The sequence below is a fragment of the Octopus sinensis genome, unplaced genomic scaffold (genome assembly GCF_006345805.1).
Source record: "Octopus sinensis unplaced genomic scaffold, ASM634580v1 Contig17145, whole genome shotgun sequence".
In the NCBI taxonomy this organism is placed as follows: Eukaryota; Metazoa; Mollusca; class Cephalopoda; order Octopoda; family Octopodidae; genus Octopus; species Octopus sinensis.
Window position 1 is genome coordinate 8,158 of NW_021834833.1, and position 27,125 is coordinate 35,282.

At 40.4% G+C, this 27,125-nt stretch overlaps 1 protein-coding gene across 4 annotated transcripts; it reads left to right on the forward strand.

Annotated features, from left to right (window-relative positions):
• The first annotated feature begins 577 nt into the window (after nucleotides 1-577).
• LOC115231013 (myb/SANT-like DNA-binding domain-containing protein 2) lies at nucleotides 578-27,125 on the forward strand. 4 transcript variants are annotated; one of them, XM_036499912.1, is made up of 4 exons: nucleotides 578-901; nucleotides 22,449-22,612; nucleotides 24,021-24,137; nucleotides 26,342-27,125. In XM_036499912.1, exons 1-4 carry the CDS (start codon nucleotides 651-653, stop codon nucleotides 26,674-26,676), a joined length of 867 nt encoding a protein of 288 aa, XP_036355805.1. In that variant the 5' UTR covers nucleotides 578-650; the 3' UTR covers nucleotides 26,677-27,125. The 4 variants fall into 4 exon arrangements, with proteins under 4 accessions (XP_036355805.1, XP_036355804.1, XP_036355806.1 ...); XM_036499911.1 differs by having other exon boundaries at nucleotides 579-901; nucleotides 23,991-24,137; nucleotides 26,342-27,123; XM_036499913.1 differs by lacking the exon at nucleotides 578-901 and adding an exon at nucleotides 17,746-17,885 and having other exon boundaries at nucleotides 23,991-24,137.

Below are 27,125 nucleotides of genomic sequence, written 5' to 3' on the forward strand. Positions count from 1 at the left end.
AATAGAATAGCTAAGTAATTTTGATCAAATCAACTACTTTTATTTCGAGTTATGAAAAGGTTTGAAATGTTCTGTCAAAAAAAAAAGAAATAAACAAAACCTCTTAAATAATTAGATAAAACCTTCTGGAAAGAAAAAAAAATGTTGACAAGAAATTATTTGTTGGAATCATCGTTGTTCTAATTAAGGTCAGCTATAGTAGTAATAATAGAAATAATAGGAATGATATTAATAGTGGTGGTGGTGGTACAAATAGTAACAAGGGTTACTATGTATTATTATTGGGCTGGGTAGCTTATTCTTACACTGTGTATATACACACACACATATATATATATGTATATATATATATACATATAATACGTACACAGATGATGTGTTAATGTGTACGAGTATATATATATATATATATATATATATATATAAATGTGTGTTAGTTTGAATGCGTGTGTGTATGTGTGTGTAACTGTGTATATATTTACAGGCATACAGAAATTGTGTATGTTTATGTGTATATATGTATGTGCGTATGTATATGTGTGTGTATATATATATATATCATTCATTGGCGAAGAACAGTTATCCTGGATAAACGACTCCCATCATGCAACACTCTGTTGTTAGTGAGCTGGGAGTCACATGCATATTACATGTTGACTACTATCTCCCAAAGAATGACCGAACGTGGCCAAAATTGGACCGACAACGAGACATTTGAACTCATTAATGTTTGGGGCGAAGAGGAAATCCAAGAGGGACTCGAAAGCTGTAGGAATAGACATATTTATGAACTTATACGCCAGAAGTTATTGGAAAGGGGTATTCAAAGGACAGTCCCTCAGGTTAAGGAACGGATGAGAACTTTGAAGAAGACTTATAAAAAATATATCGATATCGAGAGGTATGAGGCATGTTTTATAAAACCATTATTGTTGCTGTTTTGAAACTATCTATGCTCGATTATCTTATTTGTCCACATAAAAAAAGCCCTTGCTGTTGGAAATTAAAAACATTCCAAAGTAACGAAATACTTATATATTTTCTCTCTTTCCCGTTCAGCATATCTATCAGATTTTGTTTTTAGGTTAACATTATATGCAATCGTAATGTTTAGTGAAAGATCGGAAGTAATATTGCTTAAGGAAACAACGTTTATATTTGCTTTAGGAACTGAGAAGAACCTCAGGCACCTCCCCCTTTATAAGCTTGTGGTTACTCTTACATCAGAAGCCTGCAAATGTTATTAAAACTCTTGAAATAAAATAATGGTTTTTTATGGCTTGTCAAGAACCGACCAGGACAAATCGATTTATTACTATCAATGATAAATATTAGATGTGTGTATATATATATTTGAGAAAATTTTACACTCTATCATGTAAATACGTGGTGAGCTTAACCGGTGCTTGGTCACTGTTGTTTCCTCTTAAATATTTACTGTTATAGCATTTCATTATTTACTTTTCTAATCATCTAAATATATATATATATATAGTTTGTATACTAATTGATTGATTCTAATTTTAACAGTTATATAATTGTACTGTGTTTGGTGGTAAATTTAAAAACAATTATTTTTTTTTTCAAAAACAAATTGAGAAATATCCGGTTTTTAAATGAGAGTTATTTCCCCCTGTTTTGGAGTGGTTGGAGACACACATACGCATTCACACATTTACGCACATACACAAAAAATTTTTCATTTCTACTCGCCAACTAATTATTAATAGCGTTGTTATTAATTTACTAATTGTTTTTTCATTATCAAAAACTCTCGACCAACCATTGCTTGCCGTTTTAACGTAGGTTATAGTTAAAATACTACGACATTTAAATATTTGTTTGATTGGCAGAATCGTTGAAACGTCGGACAAAATGCCTTGCAGTATTTCTTCCGGCCTTTTGTGATCTCACTTCAAATCCCGACGTGGTCAGCTTTGTCTTTCATTCGTCTGGAATCGATAAAATACAGGACCAGTCAAGTACTTGGGTCGACGTACTCTTCAAATTTCTACTGCAGTGCTTATGTTGAAGATTAAGGGTAATGGCTTGATAAATCTTTAAAGCGTTTGGCAAAATATCTTGCGGTATTTATTCAATTTCTTTATAGTTCAAGTCCCGTCGAGGTCAGTTTTGCCTTTCTTCCTTGTTCGGTAAAAATAGTCAAATATTAGTTTTAAATTTTGGCACAAGGCCAGCAATTTCGGGGGAGGGGGTAAGTCAGTTACATCGACCACAGTGCTCAACTGGTGCTTATTTTATAGACCTCGAACTGATGAAAGGCAAACTCGACCTCGGCGGAACTTAAACGTAAAAACGGACGAAATGCCGCTGAGCACTTTGTCCGGAGTGCTGATGATTCTACCATTAAGCGGCTTTGAAAAACAGCCAAGTATTATGAACAGTATAACTGTTCCTTCCCCTGTATGATTTGCCTTTTATTTAGGTAATTGACGCAGGCGTGGCTGTGTGGTAAGAAGCTTGCTTCCCAACCATACGGTTCCGTGTTCAGTCCCACTGCGTGTCACCTTGAGCAAGTGTCTTCTACTATAGCCTCAGGCGGAGCAAAGCCTTGTGAGTGGATCTGGTAGACTAAACACCTTCCCCTCAAAATTGCTGGACTCGTGCCTAAACTTGAAATTATTAAAAAAGATGGCTTAGCAGAATTATTAGAATGTAGGAGAAAATGCCTTGTAGTCTTTGTGGTTTTCTATATTCTAAGTTCAATTCAACCACATTTTCAACAAAGAACTGCGTGCATGTATGCATTATCCTGCAGCCTCCCACCTCATAGTTCATCCATTGCATGCGCTTGTACGGACATATCCTCTGTCTCCTCGCTAGATCATCCTACCAGGGCTTTACTCTCATTCAATGCAGCAGCTGCGGGCTGGGAGAGGCCTCATGGCAGGCCCCACACCAGATGGCTGCATGTGACCAGGGAAGATCTGCAGAGGCTTGACATCACCTTGGAGGATGCAGAGGAGCTGGCATGGGACAACCAGCAATGGTGGACCTGGTCATCTCTATGCATGTTGATGTCTCTGGGACCACTAACATGGGATGACCCCAGCCTCATCAAGCAAGAGCATGAAGCAGCAGCATCCTTTCACGGTAAAGTAGCAGTCATATACTGGGGATCAGTGGTATGGACTAAGCACCTACCTTCAAAATTGCTGGGCTTATGTCTAAATTAGAAGCAATTATATTGCCAGCCATGTGTCTCCTCTACATCAAAACACCTATCTCTATCCATCTATTATGTTTTAACCGCTTGTCAACCTGCATAAAGCCACCTCACTTAATACTACTTACCTATCTGGTTGAGGGGGGTGTCTTTCTCTTGCTGCTTATTTGGTAACCCTTGCTGGTGTTGGTACCACATAAAAAGCACCCAGTACACGCTGTAAAGTGGTTAGTATTAGGAAGGGCATCTAGATGTAGAAATTATGCCTAAGTAGACAGAGCTTGGTACAGTCCTCTCTTTGTCAGCATGGAAAACGGATGTTGAATGATGACAATCAATGATACAATTTTTTTTTGTTGGTTTTTAAGCTGAGCACTTATTCTATCAGTCTCCTTTGCCGATCCACTAAGTTATTGAGATGTAAACACACTAACACTGGTTGTCAAGTGGTGGTGAGGGTCAAACACAAACACGCACAGATATATGTATACACACACACACACACACAAATAATAGGCTTCTTTCGGTTTCCATCTATCAAATCCACTCACAAGGCTTTGGTTGGCCTGAGGCTATAGTAGAAGACCCTTGTCTACGGTGCCACACACTGGGACTGAACCCAGAACCATGTAGTTGGGAAGCAAGCTTCTTACTGCACAGCTATGCTTGCGCCTAATTAGTAAATCAGCATTGTTTTTATGTCCACTTTTCCATGATTGCAAGGTGGGTGGAGAGTGGGGTGATGAATGGAATTTGTTGAGGCAGATTTTCTAAAGCTGGATACCCTTCTTTTGTCTGAGCAAGGCGGCGATCTGGCAGAAACGTTAGCACGCCGGGGGAAATGCTTAGCAGTATTTCATCTGCCGCTACGTTCTGAGTTCAAATTCCACCGAGGTTGACTTTGCCTTTCATCCTTTCGGGGTCGATTAAATGAGTAGCAGTTACATACTGGAGTCGATATAAACGACTTGATCCGTTTGTCTGTCCTTGTTTGTCCTCTCTGTGTGTAGCCCTTGTGGGTAGTAAAGCAATAGGTAATACTTCCTCATGTTGAAAGCAGGGAGCTGGCAGAATTGTTATCACACCTGGGCAAAATGCTTAATGGCATTTCATCTGTGTTAACATTCTGAATTCAGTTTCCATTGAGGTCAACTTTGCCTTTCATCCTTTCGTGATCGATAAATTAAGTACCAGTGAAACACTGGGGTTGATGTAATCAACTTAGCCACTCTCTCCAAAATATGAGACCTTTATTATTATTATTATTATAAACAGTGGCAAGTTGGCAGATTTGTTAGCATGCCAGGCAAAATGCTTAGTGGTATTTCGTCTGCCGCTACGTTCTGAGTTCAAATTCCGCCGAGGTCAACTTTGCCTTTCATCCTTTTGGGGTTGATTAAATAAGTACCAGTTACGCACTGGGGTCGATATAATCGACTTAATCCATTTGTCTGTTCTTGTTTGTCCTCTCTGTGTTTAGCCCCTTGTGGGCAGTAAAGAAATTGGTATTTTATCCAGTCTTACATTCTGAGTTCAAATTCCACTAAGGTCGACTTTGCCTTTCATCCTTTTGGGGTCAGTAAAATAAGTACCAGTTGAACATTGGGGGTCAAAGTAATCACTTGTTCCCTCAACTTACTGGTACAGTTTGATGATGTGATTGTTTCTTTATAGAATAACATTGCAGAATAGGTGTGAAAGGCCAGATCAGACCATTTTAAACATAAAACAGGAAAAATATTTGGGCTGAATATGGCTGGTTTAGAGGCTAGTGGGTCAAACAACAATAAAAATGGATCTTGGTTATGATTTCATGTTGTGACTTTTCAGTTTACTCAACTGGAACTTCCTGCTCATTAAATTTCCATATTTGATTGCATATAGACACACTTTTTCTTTTCTTTTTTTTTATATCTCAAAAAATGTCACCCTACACTCTATATGTGAAGGTGGATCTCTATTGGATTGCCTATGTTTAGTCCACTGTAGGACAAAGGCCTCAGCATGTTTTCTCCACCCAACTAGAGTCTGATGTGGGGGCTGTGAGTTTGAGCTGGAGATCAAACTGGTTTGATGAGCCTACTCTGCCATACTGGCTCAACATGGCTTGGCAGAGAGATGCAGTTTTTTTGGGGGGTTGCTCATGTTCAGTCCACTACTGTACAAGGCTCTCCGCATGTTCTCTCCACCCAACCATGGTTTTCGGGTGTGTTTCGAATGAGGGCAACATCATGCCGTCCCACATCTTTGAAAAGGGCCTCAAGATAAATTCAGATAGCTATGTGAAGCCACTGGAGACTGTGGTTAAACCTTGGCTGGAGAGGATTGCTGCTGGGTGTGGGGGCCATGGATTTGAGATCATACTGGTGTGATGAGCCTACTCTGTCACACTGGTTCAACATGGTCTTGCATAGGGGTGCAGTTTTTTTTATACTCATGCCCAGGAGTAATTAAATCAATTACATTGACTCCAGTGTTCAACTGCTACTTATTTTACCATCCCTGAAAGGATGAAAGACAAAGTCTATATTATATGCACTAAAACTGGGGTACAGCTAATATGTCCGTTCATTTTTTATGTCCCCAAACATGTTTGTGTATTTGTGGCTGAGTACTCCACACACATTTGTCCCTCAGCTTACATGTACAGCTCACCTGATGAGCTTCCACACAATTTCCTTCTACCCTATTTTGTTTACAAGGCTTGGGTCAACCTGAGTCTATGAAAAAATACTCTTGTGCCAAGATGCCACACTGTGAGATTGAACCTGTTGCCTTTTGATTGCAAAGTAAACTTCTTAATCATTTGGCCATACTACATCTACACACAGGCAACAACAATAAAAAAAAATCCATTGACCACCATATCCTCTTCCCCCTTGAAATGTCTTTCTCCGTTAAAAATCAATATTCCTTTTTGTTTCTTTTTACTGATCTCACTCCTGGACTGTGGCCATGCTGGGGCATGCTACTTCCAAGTGTGTTCTAGTCAATCACGTTGATTGACCCCCCCCCCCACTATTTTTCATTCTTGCACTTTGCTTATGTCTTAGTCTGTTTGTTGAATTGTTCATTTATGCATTTGCTGTAAAGGGATGTAACTCAACAAACTGGTTTACACTGGTCTACACACACACACACACACACACACACAACAAGTGACTGAGAGCTCATGATCATGACTGGAAGACCTCAATAGATACATTGAGAAATACCTTGCTTGATACTCCAGCCTACATAGAGGCTGTGGACATGATACAGAATCTGAAGAGGGCTCAACACTTTTGGTGTTCCGTGATGAAATGGTCCAGCCATTTTCAGAACTAACTGGGGCTGCTGGAGTCACAGAAATTCTCCGACAACCACTTCTGACTCTTTCTGGAGATATAGCAAGATGCCAAATCCCTACTGCCTCATATATAGCCTTCCAGCAGCAATCCTCTCCAGCCAAGGGTTAACCACAGTCTCCAGCAGCTTCACATAGCTGTCTGAATTGATCCTGAGGCCCTTTTCAAAGATGTGGGATGGCATGCTGTTGCCCTCACTGGAAACACACCCAAAAACCATCACTTAGTCTACATGATGTCCGTGTCACGTCTTACAGCTTTTACAGTCTTCACAAAGCATTAAGCAGCAGTCATTATCATGTCTACATTTTGCTTCCCATCATGAATCATCATGATATAAGTAAATCATTTCCAATATTCACATAGCACGAGTGGCTGTGTGGTAAGTCACTTGTTTACTGACCACATGGTTCCGGTTTCAGTCCCACTGCGTGGCACCTTGGGCAAGTGTCTTCTACTATAGCCTCGGGTCGACCAAAGCCTTGTGAGTGGATTTGATAGATGGAAACTGAAAGCAGTCCATCGTATATATGTATATATATTTCTATGCATGTGTGTGTCTGTTTGTCCCCACCCACCATCGCTTGACAACCGATGCTGGTGTGTTTACGTCCCCATAACTTAGCAGTTCAGCGAAAGAGACCGATAGAATAAGTTCTAGGCTTACAAAGAATAAGTCCTGGGGTTGATTTGCTCGGCTAAAGGCGGTGCTCCAGCATGGCCACAGTCAAATGACTGAAACAAGTAAAAGAGTAAGAGTAAAGAGTGTAGCTTCCACTCCTCCATGTTGGCCAACTTTTTCTTAACTACAGCTATAATCTTTATGCTCCTCCACAATACCTATTTCTTTATTACCCACAAGGGGCTAAACATGGAGGGGACAAACAAGAACAGACATAGGTATTAAGTCGATTATATCGACCCCAGTGCGTAACTGGTACTTAATTTATCGACCTCCGCGGAATTTGAACTCAGAACGTAGCGGCAGACGAATACGGCTACGCATTTCGCCCGGCGCGCTAACGTTTCTGCCAGCTTGCCGCCTTGAAATACCATCGCTCCTCCACAATACCATTGATTGTTCACCAATACATTTTGCTTTTTCTGAAAAAATAAAAAGACATTAACAATTGTAAAATTTAACCTGAACACCCTGTATATATCGGGGGGAGATGAAAAAATATCTCAGAAGTGGCTAGCAAGAACATGAAATGCATTTTGGCCCTCTTGGGCCTTGATGATGAAGTGTACTCACAGCCAGCTACATACCTAGATATGATTTGCTGTCTCTGAAATATAAGGACCAGCCTCGCGTGGCACATAAAAAGCACCCACTACACTCTCGGAGTGGTTGGCGTTAGGAAGGGCATCCAGCTGTAGAAACACTGCCAGATCAGGCTGGATCCTGGTGCAGCCTTCTGGCTTCCCAGACCCCGGTCGAATCATCCAACCCATACTAGCATGGAAAACGGACGTTCAATGAAGATGATGATGATGATGAATACACTCATTAGTATTGTGAATAGCTCCCAGGCTGAATAAATAATCTAGTACAGTGCTTCCCAACTATTTTTTTCCCTAAGGACCCCTTTGATTCCTATTTTACCTGGGTGGACCTCACTAGCTATTTGATGTTAAATTTATAATTAAATATTATTAGGAATTGTGGTGTGGCAAAAGAGATTGACAGGATAAGTATTAGTCTTAAAAAAAAGTCCTGGGGTTTTTACACATGCCAATGGCACAGGTGCCATTAAGGCGATGCTGGTAACGATCCCGCTCGAATGGTGCCTTTTATGTGCCACTGGCACAGAAGCCGGTTAGCCGCTCTGTCAACGATCACGCTCGTATGGTGCCCGTCATCGAATTACATTTTGATTTCAATTTCACTTGCCTCAACAGGTCTTCGCAAACTGAGTTTAGTGTCCAATAAAGGAAAAGGTACGCACAAGTGGGCTGGTTATGCCCCTGGCATAGGCCACGAGGTTATGGTCTCATTTGGCTTGCCGGTTTTTCTCAAGCACAGCATATTTCCAAAGGTCTTGGTCACTAGTCATTTCGTTGGTGAGGCCTAAAGTTTGAAGGTCATGCTTCACCACTTCATCCCAGGTCTTCTTGGGTCTGCCTCTTCCACAGATTCCCTCAGCCGCTAGGGTGTGGCACTTTTTCACACAGCTATCCTCATCCATTCTTGCTACATGACCATACCAGCGCAGTCATCTCTCTTGCACACCACATCTGATGCTTCTTAGGTCCAACTTTTCTCTCAAGGTACTAACACTCTGTCGAGTATGCACACTGACATTACACATCCATCGGAGCATACTGGCTTCATTCCTTGTGAGCTTACGCATGCCCTCAGCAGTCACAGCCCATGTTTCACTGCCATGTAGTATGGCTGTTTGTACACATGCGTCATACAGTCTACCTTTTACTCTGAGCGAGAGGCCTTTTGTCACCAGCAGGGGTAAGAGCTCTCTGAACTTTGCCCAAGCTATTCTTATTCTAGCTGCTACACTTTCAGAGCACCCTCCCCCTCTACTGACTTGGTGACCTAGGTAACGGAAGCTATCAACTACTTCTAGTTTCCCTTCCTGGAATGTGGCTGAAGTTGTTTTCTATGCATTTTCAGTGTTTATTGCACCTGAGCATCTGCCACATACAAAAGTTATCTTCCCAGTTAGCCTTCCTTTGATATTACTGCACCTCTTATGTGTCCATAGCTTACACTGGGTACATCTTACAGAGTTTCTACCTACACCTCTACTACAGATCGAGCAGGGCCATCAACCTGAAGGGATTTGTGGTTTGCCTGCCTTACTACTTATTAGGACTTTGGTTTTAGCTACGTTGACTCTAAGGCCCTTCGATTCTAATCCTTGTTTCCACACTTGAAACTTCTCATATATATATATATATGTCTTGCAAACAACTTGCACATGCAAGTGCTACCAGTCAAAAGCTCCGTATACCGGAAGCCAGCAAGTGTATGGGGTCATCAGGAGAGAATGCGCTCCGTTTCGGGGCCTACTTCTCGACGGCGTCACTGCGCACCGGACCCCCCCCTCACTGATATGAGGCCCCGCTTGCTAGATCAGCTGGTTATGAAGTTAAGCTCAATATCCTTCTAGCCATCACTCATCGTCTCTTTTTAACCAAATCCAGTGGCTAGCCTTCTCCACTGTATATATATATATATATAAATATATATATATATATATGTGTGTGTGTATGTATACACATGTGTGTGTGTGTGTATGTATACACATATATGTGTCTATATAGCTTTATCATAACCACTATCATGTTATTAATGTCTACTTTTCCATATTTCCATGGATCAGATGAGCCTTCATTGAGGCAGTTTCTTCCTCGGTTGGGTGCCCTTCCTGTCATTGACCTTCACCTGTTTCCAAAGAAGGTAACAATTCTGCCAGTCTAAACAAGCTGGATATGCCTCTGTGGAGAACTGTAAACAAACTCCACTGTTTGTGTGAATAGTGACACTTTGTTTATAATCAGCACATTCATGTCAAGACATATCAAGTGACTCAGATAATACGCTTTTGCAAAGGACTGCCTGTGAATGACACAGCATGAATGGCAAAGCTTTGGTGATTACACTCTCCATGAGAGAGACACACACACAAACATATAAATATCCTCTTATAAACATATATGATGGACCTCTTCCAGATTTTGCTCACAAGTTATTTGTCAGCTTCTGGCTATAGTAAAGGACACCAGCTGATTGGTATCCATGGGGTGGGAGCAAATCCCAATCTGTGTAATTCCAAAGCAAATTTCTTAAACACACAGCCATATCTGGGCCTGCACACACTCACACACACACGTATATAGGATAAGGGGTAAAGACCCCTTTCGGTCATGAATAGCCATGGAATTGCACCTAGAAAGTTCCATTCTGAGGAGCCCAGGCAAGATATCCAAAGGAAAGGCAAAGGTCAATACAGCTTGGCACCAGTGACATCGCAACTCATTACTACAGCTGAGTGAAGTGGAACAACACGAAACAGAGTGTCTTGCTCAAGAACACAACACAGCCTGGTCTGTGACAAATAAAAGAATGTTTATATGTGAAGGCACATGGCTCAGTGGTTAGGGCATTGGATTCACAATTATGAGGTAGTGAGTTCAATTCCTGGACCGGGCTGTGTGCTGTGTTCTTGTGCAAGACACTTTATTTCACATTGCTCCAGTTCACTCAGCTGTAGAAATGAGCTGTGATGTCAGTAGTGCCAAGCTGTATCGGCCCCTTTGCCATTCCCTTGGACAACATCGGTGGCGTGGAGTGAGGAGACTGGTGTACATGAGTGACTGCTGGTCTTGCACTCATGACTGTGAGATTGTCGCTTCAAACATTGTCTCGGTGGTGCATTGTGTTCCTGCGCAAAACGCTTCATCTGATACTGCTCTGCGATCACTTTGACATTTGGCATGTGGTTCACTGTGCACTCAGTAAGGCAACATTGATTTGATGGAGGGAGTGAGCTGATGTGCAGCACATACATTTGATCACTGTAAACAAATCATTTGTGCAGATTGTTCAGCCAGAAATTACAGAGCTATCATCTTTATTCGACTAAAAGAAACTACCATCGTCTCATAGCAGAGTGGCTGTGTGGTAAGTAGCTTGCTAACCAACCACATGGTTCCGGGTTCAGTCCCACTGCGTGGCATCTTGGGCAAGTGTCTTCTGCTATAGCCTCGGGCCGACCAAAGCCTTGTGAGTGGATTTGGTAGACGGAAACTGAAAGAAGCCTGTCGTATATATATTTATATATATGTATGTGTGTGTATATGTTTGTGTGTCTGTGTTTGTCCCTCTAGCATCGCTTGACAACCGATGCTGGTGTGTTTACGTCCCCGTCACTTAGCGGTTCGGCAAAAGAGACCAATAGAATAAGTACTGGGCTTACAAAGAATAAGTCCTAGGGTCGATTTGCTCGACTAAAGGCGGTGCTCCAGCATGGCCACAGTCAAATGACTGAAACAAGTAAAAGAGTAAAAGAGTATACATGCATATGTATATATTGGGTCATCCCATAAATACTACATTTTTTACAATTGCATGAACTAAAATTGCATAAACTACCTGCATCAACTTGCTATAAAAGCAGGTAGTAATTTTATCTTGTCCTTATTCTTAGTGCAAGTTTTGAAGAGTGCAGTTCGATTTTAACAGTTATATTTTCAAAGTTATAATGGAAGTGACAAAGAGCATATTCAGAATATTTTGCTTTATGCATTCAATAAAGGTAACAACGCAATGGAAAGTGTGAGGAATATTCATGCAGTATATGAGGATCAGGCAATGGTGGTTCCAGAAATTCTGAGTGGGAAACTACAGCCTAGAAGACAAGCCTCATCCTGGAAGATCTGTAGAGCTCAATGAGGATGTCCTGCAAACCCTGGTGGAACAAAATCCCATTGTAACTGTTGAGGAGCTAGCAGAGAAGCTTGGATTTGGTCATTCAACCTTTCATTGACACCTGCATGCCATCAGAAAAGTCTGCAAATTTTCTGAGTTTAATCGCATGCAAAGAGTGAATGTGTGCTCTTCTTTGCTGTCATGTCTCACGAATGAACCATTTTTGGACTGAATAGTCATTGGTGATGAGAAATGGGTTCTCTATAAAAATGTCAAGCGCTGAAACAGTGGGTAGGAAAACACTGGTACCCCAGGCTAAAGAAGGTCTTCACCCCCGTAAGATGTTGTTATTTTTTTGGTGGGATATGAAAGGTTTAGTCCACTTTGAACATTTAAACCCAAACCCAACGATAACAAAGGAGATCTGTGAGTGGCTTGAGCGGCTTAAGTCAGCACTAGAAGAAAAACGACCATCTTTGGTTTTGAGACAAAATGGTGTTCTTCCATCAGGATAATGCTCGGTCACATACAGTGAGGATGACATTCCAAAGGCTGGAACAGTTTGAATGGGAAAAAAGGCCTCACCCACCATATTTGCCAGACATTGTCCTATCTGATTATCATTTATTCCGCAGTCTTCAAAATTTTCAACAGAAAATATACCAGGGTTTTCCGAAAATCTGCCTATCCGTTAGATCACCCATGGGCATTTTATTTGGATGGGTGGTTAAAAGTTGAGACAGAGTTAGTGTTCTTGTTTGCATTCTGTTTAGACGTTCATTTGCTCTGTTTGGCACTAGCTGTATTTCGTTGTTGGAGTAATGTAACACCCTTTGATGGATTATCGCTATCTGATAGTTCGTCGGCTGCATCACACCACTTGTCTGATCCGATTATATTTGTCGTCATTGCTACGTGATCTGATTTTTATTCCCAATAAATGGAGTCGAAAGAAAATATATCAAAACATGTTCAATGATCATATACCATTAGTGAAAAATTGGGTGCTATTAAATGAGTGAAAGAACATTCTGGCAATTTATCTGCTGCGTCAAAAGACTTAGGTATTGATAGAAAACGATTGAGAGAATGGTGCACAAAAAGAAACTGAGTTAATCAATATGTCAGACAAGAGGAGACGCAGATCAATTGGTGGAGGGTAGAGGACCAGCACATAGAGATCTAGAGACTGAACTCTTACAGTGGATTGTTGTTCAGCGTGCAAACAATATAATTGTAAATTATTGCCGTTTACAGGAATATGCTTTTGAATTGGTAAAAAAACAGTTTGAAATTGGAATGAACAGCTTTAGATGTTCTGATAAATGGATTTTCGATTTCATGAAACGGATTAAACTGGGTGTGAGAAAGATTACACATGTTGGTGAAGCAGACAATAAAACACTTGGAGAAAAGGCACAAATCACCAGTGACTATCTATATAGCATTCCAGTATTAACAGGCAGATAAGGATGCTGACCAGATTTGAGGAAGCACTCCGTCGGCTACAATGACGAGGGTTCTGGTTGATCCGAATCAGAGAGTGACAAGGCCGGCCCTTTGAAATACAGGTACAACAGAAACAGGAAGTAAGAGTGAGAGAAAGTTGTGGTGAAAGAGTACAGCAGGGATCACCACCATCCCCTGCCGGAGCCTCGTGGAGCTTTAGGTGTTTTCGCTCAATAAACACTCACAACGCCCGGTCTGGGAATCGAAACCGCGATCCTATGACCGCGAGTCCGCTGCCCTAACCACTGGGCCATTGCGCCTCCATTGACCAGATTTATAATATGGATGAAACACCTGTATATGTTGACATGTTGAGTTTAACAACCATAGACTTTGCTGGCAATAAAAATGTAGATGCTATCCACTGTGGTGCTACCAAAGCTCGTTTTACTGCTGTGTTGTGTGTTAATGCTGCAGGAAAGGTGTTAAAAACAATGATTATCCTTACAGGATTGAAAAACGTGTCTAAAATCAAGGTCCCAAAGAATATTTACTTATCAGGGGATCAATAACATATGAAAATCTCCAAAAGGGGATCAATCCCACATATGAACTCACGCAGCTGTGGGCTGACAAAAGTGTTTGGGCAAAGAACAGCACAACTATTCCATGCCCAAAATTCATTGCTGTTCATGGATGAATGCCAACCACTTTACAGAATGTGCCGGGTGCATTCATGTAGCACCGGCATGACTGCATTCATGTGGCACTGGCATGGGTGCATTCATGTGCACTGGCATGGCTGCATACATGTGGCACTGGCATGACTGCATTCATGTGGCACTGGCATGGGTGCATTCATGTGCACTGGCATGGCTGCATACATGTGGCACTGGCATGACTGCATTCATGTGGCACTGGCATGGGTGCATTCATGTGCACTGGCATGGCTGCATTCATGTGGCACTGGCATGGGTGCATTCATGTGGAATTGGCATGTTTGCATTCATGTGGCACCGGCATGACTGCATTCATGTGGCACTGGCATGGGTGCATTCATGTGCACTGGCATGGCTGCATACATGTGGCACTGGCATGACTGCATTCATGTGGCACTGGCATGAGTGCATTCATGTGGAATTGGCATGTTTGCATTCATGTGGCACCGGCATGGCTGCATACATGTGGCACTGGCATGACTGCATTCATGTGGCACTGGCATGAGTGCATTCATGTGGAATTGGCATGTTTGCATTCATGTGGCACCGGAATGAGTGCATTCATGTGGCACTGGCATGAGCGCATTCATGTGGCAGTGGCACCTGTAAAGGACATGCCTGATTGTATGGACGACTGTGATTTTACTTAGCTTGATGCATCTTCCCAACTACGGCAAATCGCCACAACTCCTGGACCCTTGTTATTTTCTCAGTGAGGCCCACTGTCTGAAGATCCATTCTCACCATTTCGTCCCACATCTTTGAGAGTCTACCCCTTCCACAGTTTCCTGCCACATTAGAGCTCAGCACTTCTTTATGCTGCTGTCCTCATCCACATGCATCACATGACCAAACCAGTGCAAAGTGTACGTATATATGGTTCCGGGTTCAGTCCCACTGCGTGACACCTTGGTCAAGTTTCTTCTACTATAGCCTCGGGCCGACCAAAGCCTTGTGAGTGGATTTGGTAGACGGAAACTGAAAAGAAGCCTGTCGTATATATGTATATATATATATATATATATATGCATGTGTGTGTTTGTGTGTCTGTTTGTCCCCCTAGCATTGCTTGACAACCGATGCTGGTGTGTTTATGTCCCCGTTACTTAGCGGTTCGGCAAAAGAGACCGATAGAATAAGTACTGGGCTTACAAAAGAATAAGTTCCGGGGTCGAGTTGCTCGATTAAAGGCGGTGCTCCAGCATGGCTGCAGTCAAATGACTGAAACAAGTAAAAGAGTGATATGAAAACAGTGAAGGTGTGTGGCTTAGTGGTTAGGGTATTTGGCCCATGATTGTGAGGTTGTGAGTTCAATTCCTGGCGATGCATTGTGTCTTTGAGCAAGGCACTTTATTCCACATTGCTCCAGTCCACTCAGCTAGCAAAAATGTGTACTACCTGTATTTCAAAGGGCTGACTTTGTCACATTCTGTGCCATGCTGAATCTCTCTTAAAACTACATTAAGGGTACACATGTCTGTGGAGTGCTCAGCCACTTGCATGTTAATTTGACGAGCATGCTGTTCCATCGATCGGATCAACTGGAACCCTTATCATCTGTATATACACACTCAGTCATATATAGTGGTTAGGGCAGCGGACTAGCGGTCGCATGATCGCGGTTTCGATTCCCAGACCGGGCGTTGTGTGTATTTATTGAGCGAAAACACCTAAAAGCTCCACGAGGCTCCGGCAGGGGGTGGTGATCCCTGCTGTACTCTTTCACCACTCTTTCTTCTGTTGGCCTGCTCGCTTAGCCAGCGGGGTGGCGTCATTCGAAGGCTAAAACAATGCGAACGCATTGTGACCAGCGATGTGTAACAACATCTGATGGTCTGGTCGGTCACGTGATATATATATATAATAATAAATATTAGGGAATAAATCCAAATTTACAGGGAAAAAAATCAGATTTAGGATTAAATCCAATTTTATAGTAAAATATTATAAAATATTATTAGAGACAAAACCACTATTTTGCAAAACAAACAAGGAAAGACTTAATCAATACATAAAATTTTAATAAATAGTCAAAAAAACCGCCACTACAATCGTTTCTTGTCTTGATCGACAATCTTCAGGTGGACTTCCAATAAGTCAGTTTCAAATTATGACTTCATAATTTGAAACTGACTTATTGGAAGTCCACCTGAAGATTGTCGATCAAGACAAGAAACGATTGTAGTGGCGGTTTTTTTGACTATTTATTAAAATTTTATGTATTGATTAAGTCTTTCCTTGTTTGTTTTGCAAAATAGTGGTTTTGTCTCTAATAATATTTTATATATATATGTATACACACACTCTGACATATATATACACACACTCAGACACCTTTATATATATATATATATATATCAATAGGCAAAGTAGCTGAGTTCCTTTTGAGCGTTGGGCCTCAGGGAGTCCCAATGATATGAAAACAATTGAACATGAAAGTCATGTATCACTCCTTAATGTACAGTACCATGTTAAGTTTTACAAGGAAAACTTTGATAGTGACTTCAAAGTCTCTGTTCATTATATGTTGACAGCTAATTACCTGAAATTTTGAAGTCTCTGTGAAGATTTTCCTCAGAAAATTTGTATGTATGTATATATGTATTAATATGTATCTATAAATGTATTTGTGCATGTATGTGTACATCTGTGTATATGTGAATGTGGATATGTAAATCATCATCATCATTTAGCGTCTGTTGTCCAAGCTGGCATGCTAGAAGGCTGTACCAGACTCCAGTCTGATTTGGCATGGTTTTCTACGGCTGGATGCCCTTCCTAATGCCAACCACTGAGTGTGTAATGGTTGCTCTTCCATGTCACCAGCATGGGTGCCATTTGCGTGACACTGGGGTGTGTTTATGTGCCACCAGCACAGGTGCCGTTTTGTGTGACACTGGTATCTGTCATGACTGCGATTTTGCTTGGCTTGATGGGTCTTCTTCTCAAGCATGACAAAATGCCAAAGGTCTTGGTCATTGCCTCCGTGAGGCCCAACACTCAAAAGGAGCTCAGCTACTTTGCTTCCTTGAGTCCCAGTGCTCAAAAGGAACTCAGCCACTTTGCCTCTCTCTCTCCATATATATATATATATATATATATATATATATATATATATATATATATATATATATAAAGGTGTCAGTGTGTGTATATATATATATATATGTTTGAGTGTGTATAGATCTATGTATATGCATGTGTGTGTATATAGATCTATGTATATGCATATGTGTGTGTATATAGATCTATGTGTATGCATGTGTGTATATGTGTATGTATGCATGTGTGTGTATATATGTATGTGTATGCATGTGTGTGTATATATATATATACACATGATTATTTTTGTAACGTGTGTGTGTGTGTGTAGATCTATGTGTATGCATGTGTGTGTATATATGTATGTGTATGCATGTATGTGTATATATATATATATATACACATGATTATTTTTGTAACGTGTGCGTGTGTATGTATGTATGTATACAAAAATTCATGTGTGTGTGTATGCATGCATGCATACTTAATTAATTAATCAAGTTGTTTTTTCACACCGGTGCGAATTGCAATTAAGTAAAAAGTGTTAAGTTATGTCATTTATTCAAATCAGAGCCTGCAAGCGAGTTGCTTGTCGTTTCCTTCCTTCTCTGGTCATGCGTAGAACCACCCTTGGGATGTCGAAAGCATCAATTCTCACCGTCGTGGCAATTCCTGAATCCACATATTTTCATATTTAAAAAGGTTGCTAGGGAAAGAAAGACGGAAATGAAGAAAGGGACACGTCCTTCGTAAGATCCACTTTTAAAATCACCTTACCACCATCTTCAATAAAATGGGCCATTACTTGGTCGTTTGCACTATTAGAAATAGTACCTAAATCTTCCGTACCTCCTTATTTCAGGTAAAGACATTTTACAGAATGTAGTCTCCTTCGTACCACGGGTGGAGTTGGGGAGAAAATGCTGGTCACGCTGTGAATATCTCTGATGATGATGGTGGTGATAGTGATGGTGATATGGCTGCTCGAAAAGACTTGACCTGTGGCTAAACAACAAGAAATGAAGTATTACCACTGAAGCGACCAGGATCCGATTAAATCGATCGGAACCTGTCACCAGAATTTTCCGCCTTGCCTTTGCAATCACCCTCTACTCGGGGAATATCACATCCTGCGTATCTACTCTATTTAGCTGTTGCGTGTGATAGTGGCACTTACTGTTTGTTACATAGTAGCAGGGCTACTATATACTTGTCTACTATAATAGCCTTTCTTCCTTCTACTGTAGTAGCAGGGCTACCCCCCCTCGTGTTGAGGTGGCAACTCCCAGCATGCTGCTGTTCTTTCTCTCTGTTTTTGTTATTTTGTTCGTTTCACAAGCTGGTCAGTCGTGCACATGCGCGTACCAGGGAGCTTTTTCGCGGATGCCTCTCTCTATCTCTTTCTCTCTCCCTCCTTTTGCCTTTAATTAATATTATTATATATACATGCACACACACGCTCACACCTCTATATATATCTATATATATAGCGTCAATTAATTTGTCTTGGAGCAGATAGTTGATTAGAGAAATATTCTTGCAAACTGAGGTGTCATTTGGCCGTTTACTGGTGTTGTTTTTCCCCCCACCCCCAAACAGAATTAATTGCCTTTTATGAACACAAAAAAAAAAAAATAAATAAAATAGCGAAATTGATTAAGAAAGCAATAAGAAAACAAAAAACAAAAATGTATTAAGTAATCAATAGCATCAAATAAATCGATTAGGAACGAAAAAAATAGTGCATTTATATATAGTTATATATATATATATTTAAAGATATTTAAAAAAATATTTTTATGTTTATATATATATATAACGATATCTATCTGTCTGTGTGTGTATATATATATATATATTTATTTAAAAAGGAAGTTATTTAGAAATTTCGACCATGACTCAACGCGGAGTGAATTGGTCGGATAACGAAACGTTGAATCTTATAGACATATGGGGTAACGAAGAGATCCAGACGGATTTGGAGAATAGCATTAGGAATTGGCATGTATACGAATACATCCGACTGAAGCTGTCCGAGAGAGGCATCCAGAGATCCGTGGTCCAAGTGAAAGAGCGCATGAAGACACTCAAGAAGATTTACAAAAGAGGTTACGATTATAACAGGTATGCATGTAGCTATTTCAGATCCAATACAACCACGAACACCTCCACTCCACTCTTGCTGCTATTACGATTTTAATTACTCGCTAATTAGACTGTGGTAGCGGTGATGATTGCTGATGTTTATTATATAATCGAATATGTTTTCCTTTTTTAACCAGTTTAAAAATTATCTTTTTTTTTCTAAATATTTAAACCTAATATTTTTTTTGTGATGTTCTAAATATTGGGTCGGAACAATTTTTCATTACACACCGCCTTTTATTAACAACACCGTATTTTAAGAACGAAGGTACTTAATTATGTTTAATTATAATTTTCAAAGAAGGTCGACTTTGCCTTTGTTTCTTTCGGGGTGGATAAGATAATACCTGTTCAGCATTGGGGTCGATGTAATCGATTAATCACCTTCGCCCCAAATTGCAGGTCTTGTGTGCCAACATTTGAAACCACAAACACACACACACACACACACAATGCCAATATTTCTTTATAAATCTCGTAACTGTCAAAATTTGGCAATCTTTCGTCTCTAGTAGACCTTTCCGTCGATTTCCGTAAAAAAATTTTTTTTTTTACATATGGGCTTGCGGAAATCGACGGAAAGGTCTACTAGAGACGAAAGATCGCCCAAAATTTTGCCATCTGATTTACTGGATGTTCTCGGCAGTTTACTGATAAATTTATTTATTCACTTTGTTTTTCATGTGCTGGTGATTGCCAAACACACACGCATTTGTTTTGGCTCAGTGGCCTCCATCCCGGGTCGAGTGGAGCGATGATCAAAGGCGTTCCAACCGTGAATATTCCACCCCTTTATAGAGATATATGCATAAACTATGCCACTGTGTTGTCCAATGTGTCCTTTATCTTTTGGTCAAGCAGTCCAAGCAGAATCTTGGCCTATGTTATCCCCGATCAATTTGTGATAAATGTAATATGGTTCATAATTAGCACACCGTGTTATTCTGAATCAGTGATAAATGAATCAGTGCCAAACGAGTTTATTAGAAGCAATTATTATTATTAAGGATGACAGGCAAAGTTGAATTCCACCAGGGTCGACTTTGCTTTTAACCCTTTCTGGTGAACAAAATAAGTACTAGTTGCATACAGGGGTCAATCTAATGGACTAGCCCCAACCCCTAAAATTTCAGGCTTTGTACCTAGAGTAGAAAGGATTATTATTATTATTTTGAGGACAGTGGAGGCTGTGATTTGGCAGAATCGTTCGCATGCCAGACAAAATGCTTGGTAGCATTTCACCTGTCTTTACATTCTGAGTTCAAATTCTGCTGAGGTCGACTTTGCCTTTCATCCTTTCAGGCATTGGTAAAATAAAGTACCTGTCAAGTATTGGGAATGATGTAATTGACTTTCCCCTCCCCTCAAAAACTACTGGCCCTGTGCCAAAATTTTAAACCATTATTATAAAGGTAGTGACCTGCAGAATTGTTAAAATATTGGAGAAGAAGAAGTCTCCTACAGCATTTGTTACTGGTCATCACATTCTGAATTCAAATCTTGTCAAGGTTAACTTTGCCTTTCCTCTTTTGGGGTTTGATAAAATAAAGTACATGGGGAGTGTTGGGTTGATGTAATTAACTCTCCCCTCTTCCCTAAATCTGAAGCCCTGCAAATTTATTGCCTTGTGTCTATGGAAAAAAACCCCTTTTACTTTTAGGTTGGTGAAAGAACAAATGGTTCTTTGGTCTTGATATACAGAGACGGGCAAAAATAGGTATACAGTTGCTCAAGAATCATGGAATTCTTATCCTAAAAAAGGGAAATGAAAAGAATATTCCACTCATAAGCAACTGTATGCCTACTTTTGCCCATCCTTGAATTTAATCAAGATATAGGTCGTCATCAACTTACAACCACATTTGGTTCCGACTGACTGGTCATAAGTCGGCCTATAGCTTTGTTTTATATTTTTACATTCTTAAGGTACATTCTCAGGTAAAAGCCACACACAATAGTCTGTATTATAACTACAACAGTGTTATTTGTTCATAGAAAAGTGCCAAAGAATACAAATACAAGAAATACACAATGTAGTGTAAGAAACAGTTGCAAAACTTGCATAAAAATTTATTGTAGATTGGAGCTTGGTTGATGTTGCTTGTTAGCTGACGTCATCCATAGATGGGTTAATTTCTAAGAAATTAAACCCATTAGATTTCACATGGAGCATTTATTATTGGTGTCGGGAGCTGGCACGCCAATTGTTATTAAGTCGGAAAGTTTGTAAGTTGACGACGACCTGTGTTTTCCCTCATTATTGATAACATAATCCCATCTTTTTGACAAATTGTTGACCCCTCAGGTGTAAAATTTTTCAGGTTTTGAAACTTCTTCACAGTTGATAAACAGCTTTCCCTTTAAATAATGTTGCAATGATCTGAAAAGATAACAGTCAGATGGAGCAAGGTTAGGAGAGTAAGGGAGATGAGGCAAAACTTCCATATTTAGTACTCTGATCTTCTCCTGAGTGACTTGAGCAATTTGTGGTCTTGCATTATCATGTAAGAACATCACCCTTTTATGATTGACCAATGACAAGTGCTTTTTCTCTGAATTTTGGCAAAATACTTCCAACTGAAAGCATACGGCTCAGTGGTTAGAGTGCTGGGCTCACAATCATGAGGTAGTGAGTTTGATTCCTGGACCAGGCTGTGTGTTGTGATCTTGAGCAAGACACTTTATTTCACATTGCTCCAGTTCACTCATCTGTAGAAATTAGTTATGACATCACTCGTGTCAAACTGTATTGGTCTTTGCCTGTCCCTTGGATAATATTGGTGGCATGGAGAGGGGAGACTGGTATGCATGGGTGACTGCTGGTCTTCCATAAACAAACTTGTGCCTCGGTGGGGAAATTTCTAGGTGCAATCCCATGGCCATTTGGGACTGAAGGGGATCTTTACCCATTACTCTGTGTACATATAATGGCGTGGAGAGAGGAGGCTGGTAAGCATGGGTGACGGCTGGTCTTCCATAAACAACCTTACCCAGACATGTGCCTCAGAAGGGAACTTTCTAGGTGCAATCCCATGGTCATGGAACTGAACCCAGAGCCATGTGGTTGGGAAGCAAGCTTCTTAACACAGCCACACTTGCATCTATGTTAATTAATTTTTTAAAACTATTTTAAAGCTTAAAATTTTCTTTTCCGTTTTATTTTTCAGTAAAAGTGGTCGGAAAACGTGTCGCTTCTTTGATAAGCTGGATGAAGTTTTGGGCAATCGTCCCCCGTCTATACCTATGATGTTACTAGATAACCCCATGTCTACTGAGGTTAAAATTGAGCAGTATTCAGCAGACGAACATCTCCTTAATGACAATGACAATGGTAAATTTACTTCTTTTGTTTGTCTTTTATTTTTTTTTATTGCTTCTTGTTGTAGTCTAGTCCAGCTGTGATCTGAACATGACCTCTACTCCTAAACAACGAATGACGACTATGATTATGGCATCCACATTATCTGATGTGCCTACTTTCCCATTGGAGCATTTGTCAAATTTACATCCTGCCTTCTTGGGCCACAGGCAGAAGGATTACTTTGCCTGCTGGAGTTTTAAGACTGTCTATTGGATATGGTCAGCATCTGTAAGGGATGTAGTGAATTTGTTGGGTAGAACTGGCTCAATCCACCCCTGTTGAATGCCACCACAAGTACAAATAAGTACAAAAGCAAGATCCTGTAAACTTGAGATCAAAAACAATTCCAGCTGTTTTTCAAGATGGGGAGTTTTTATTTAGTGAAGTTACATGGCATAGTGGTCAGGGTGTTGTACTCAACTCATGATTGCAAGGTGGTGGTTTCAGTTCCCAGAATGGGTTACACGCTGTGTTCTGATTTCAGGTAAGTACACTGCCATCAATTCACAGCAGGGAAAGTTCATCGTGAGGAAACATTAATGAGAAAATATATCCATAGAATCTCATTATAAATAGTTAAAAATTATTTTATTGGAAAAAAATAAAATGGTGAATTGATGACATTGAACTTACCCTTTGGTTGATTGATGATGGTGAACTTCCACTGTGGTGAACTTGCCAGATATGTGTTCTTGAGCAAAACCTCATTTCACATTGCTCCAGTCCACTCAGCTGTAAATGAGAACAACCCTGTAATAGACTGGCTTCCCATTTAGGGGCAGTGTTGGGATTTTGGTCACTTATGTGCCATGGAAACTGGGTAACAGGCCATATCAATCCCAGAGTTCAAGAAAGCTTTAAGAAAATTCTGATTCAGCAGCCTTTTCTCTCTCTTGATCATAGGTTTGCTCAGTCAAGGCTGACCTGGGGCTAAACAACAGCATCAGGTCAAGGGAGAATACTTTCAGTAATATAGGCCTAGATACACTATGTCTGAAAAAATAAAGTGATCGGATGGTTGCAGCTGAAACACTTTTGATCATAGGTCTGCTAGATCAAAACTGACCTGGAGCTAAACAACATCAGATCAAGAGAGAACACATTAAGTAATATAGTCCTAGATAAACTGTCTGAAAAAATGTAGAGATGGGGTGATATTAGCTGGAACACCTTTGATCATAAGTCTGCTTGGTGAAGGCTGACCTGTGGCTAAACAACAGCTCAACAACAGCCACCTTATTTTGTAAGTAGTTCCTTTTGTTTAATGTCATTAAATTGTGTCGTTATTAATTAATGAATTCATTTGTTAACGAATGAATGAATTAATTATTAATTAATAAATTTTTAGTGCCAGAAGTGAAGTGTATTTCTGATGCAGATGCTGAGGATTTGGCCATGAGTTGCATTGCTATTGAGGAAACCTCCCCCAGTAGTCGATCCCCTACACCGTTACATACCAACCAGTTGCAGACATCACCTATCGGACAGTTGTCAGGTAAATTCATCAAATGATTCTTACTTCTATAGATATATGCTTACAGTTTACAACCATCATCATCATCATCATCATTATTTAACATCTGCTCTCCATGCTGGCATGGGTTAGATGGTTTGACGTGGTGCTGGCTAGCAGGGCGCTGTCCAAACTCCAGCTGTCACCTGATCCCTAACATCTGGTGAGCTAACTCCCCAGACTCCAACCCCCTTGATTATCACGGGTGAGGTACAGTTGCACGAGAAACCAACAAAGCTCCCTTGTAGCTGCAAAGATGAACTGAAAGCAAGGATTTTGGCTGCACTCACCAACTTAGGAGACCATTCAGAAGAGCTGCAGAAGATTCCAAAGTCATCTGGAGGCCGTGGTTGAAACCAATGGCAATTTTATTGAGTAAATTTACTCTTTAGTATTTCAAGATATTTTTATGTAATTTTGATAAATATAGGCGCAACCAACCACATGGTTCCGGGTTCAGTCCCACTGCGTGGCATCTTGGGCAAGTTTCTTCTGCTATAGCCCCAGGCCGACCAATGCCTTGTGAGTGGATTTGGTAGACGGAAACTGAAAGAAGCCTGTCGTATATATGTATATATATATATATATATATATATATATGTATGTGTGTGTGTGTGTGTGTATATGTTTGTGTGTCTGTGTTTGTCCCCCTAGCATTGCTTGACAACCGATGCTGGTGTGTTTACGTCCCCGTGACTTAGCGGTTCGGCAAAAAGAGACCGATAGAATAAGTACTAGGCTTACAAAGAATAAGTCCCGGGGTCGATTTGCTCGACTAGAGGCAGTGCTCCAGCATGTCCGCAGTCAAATGACTGAAACAAGTAAAAGAGTAATATCTGTCAAAATGAGACGTCAGTGTTATTTTCATTTTTGCGTAATTTAGACGAGAGTTTATTCATTGTTCCCTCTATATATATGCATATATATGTATATAAGAAATGCAACCAGTTTCAGCTGACATCCTCCTAACCTAACATTGGAATATCCATATTTTGCTACACTGCTTGAATCTACATAAGTCGACGACCATAATGCTTATGCTTACAATGCTGTTAACACCGGCTCCTACCTCCAGTAAGGGCAACGATCTTAACATGCCTGAATGCTTGAATGTTGTCAGGTCGGGAGAGAGAACAGATGAAGCATGCCTAACAAACGGACACCACCACAACAACCCTCTTCTTTTCAGGCACTGAATAACATCCCTCCTCCCCAAACCTCACCAAACATTCCCTTCCCAGTTTTCAGAGTTGGCACTGTCAATGTTGGCACAATGAAAGGTAGGTCTAGTGAGATTGTAGGGATGCTTGAAAGGAGATGGGTTGATGTATGCTGCATACAAGAGGTAAGATGGAGAGGAGCTTCAGAATAGCACAGCTACTATTATCTCCGCCTATGTCACATATGTGGGGCTACCAAATGATCAGAAGGACCACTTTTATGATACCCTTCTACAGGCTACCTCAAAGAAGAGTGGCAATGACCTCATCTTTGTGGCTGGAGGCTTTAATGGGTTTGTCGGGCTGGAATCGTCCGCCTTCCATGCTGGCAGGGGGTGGATGGTTTGACTGACTGGCAAGCCAAGAGACTGCACCAGGCTCCAATCTGATCTGGCAAGGTAGCAGTAACATCACCAAGTACTGCTTGGCACGGATACTGATAAATTTCTCCTGACCTGGCAGTCTAGTAGCACAACACAGTCAATGTTGTTGACTGTGTTTTAGTTAAAGTTACATCTTTAAATCTGTCCAGAGTTATCTCTCTTCAGTAGTTCTTATTGATAACATCTAGAGAGCTTAGAAATGCTGTATCTGGAAATCCAACAGGTGGAAAGACTGAGCATATATGGTGTATTTTACACCTTTTACCTCAACAAATTTTTCTCTATGGTAATTGCGGTGAATTTGCCTTAAGAAGTTGAAATATCTCACAAATACATTTTAACTAATCTAAATTCGCTTTTATATGTGTGTGCGCGCGCGTGTGTTATGGGCTTCCTTTAGTTTTCGCATACCAAATCCTCTTAAAAGGCTTCAGGTGGTCTGGGGCTATAGTAGAAGAGACTTGTGCTGTGGAACTGAACCAAAGACCATGTGGTTGGGAAGCAAACCTCTTAACTACCCTCCGACACCTATAAATTTCTAAGTTTTTTTTCTTCTTTTTTTTTTTCCTTTTTTACTCCACAGGTAAACAGAAAAGGAAGCCTACTGCCATGGAGCAGACTCTGTCGCAGATGATCGAGACGTTCATGGACAAACAGCTGGAACTGCAGAACGCTTTCTTCGAGCAGGAGGAGAAACGCATAAAGCTGGAATCCGAGCTCGAGGACAAACGTCGCCAGGAGGAGCGACAGCACGAAATCCTGATGCTACAGATGATCCTGGGAAAATGCACAGACCCACAAATGGCTGAAATAATCACGCCTCCGGCATCAACGTCGACGGCAACATCATCTACATCATCAACATCATCATCATCATCATCTACCTCTAAAATTCAGACTCCGTGTTCATTTTCATGACCATAGCTTTATATTTTTACAGCACAAAGAGGGAAAAAAATATTCTTTTGTTCCTCTTTGTTTTTAAGGAAAATACGTCAAATTATGAACTTGTAGTGTTTATTTTATGTTTTTTTTTTTTTTAAATATTTTTCTTTCCTTTTTCTTTGTCTTTCTCTTTCTTTCTCTTTTTCGTCTTTTCTCTCTGAAAAACAGTATTTTTTTTTTTTTTTTATAAATGTAATTTCTTTTCTTTCAGAAAGTTTTAATATTTTTTCTTCCTTTTTACAAACCTTTATATCATGAATAAACGTGTATATTCGTTACAACACACACACACACACACGCACATGCATACACACACACACACACAAACATATAGACATGCTTATATTGTATGTCTGTCTGTATGTATGTATGTATATATATGCACAGCCACACATACATACCTTCATATATATGCATAAATG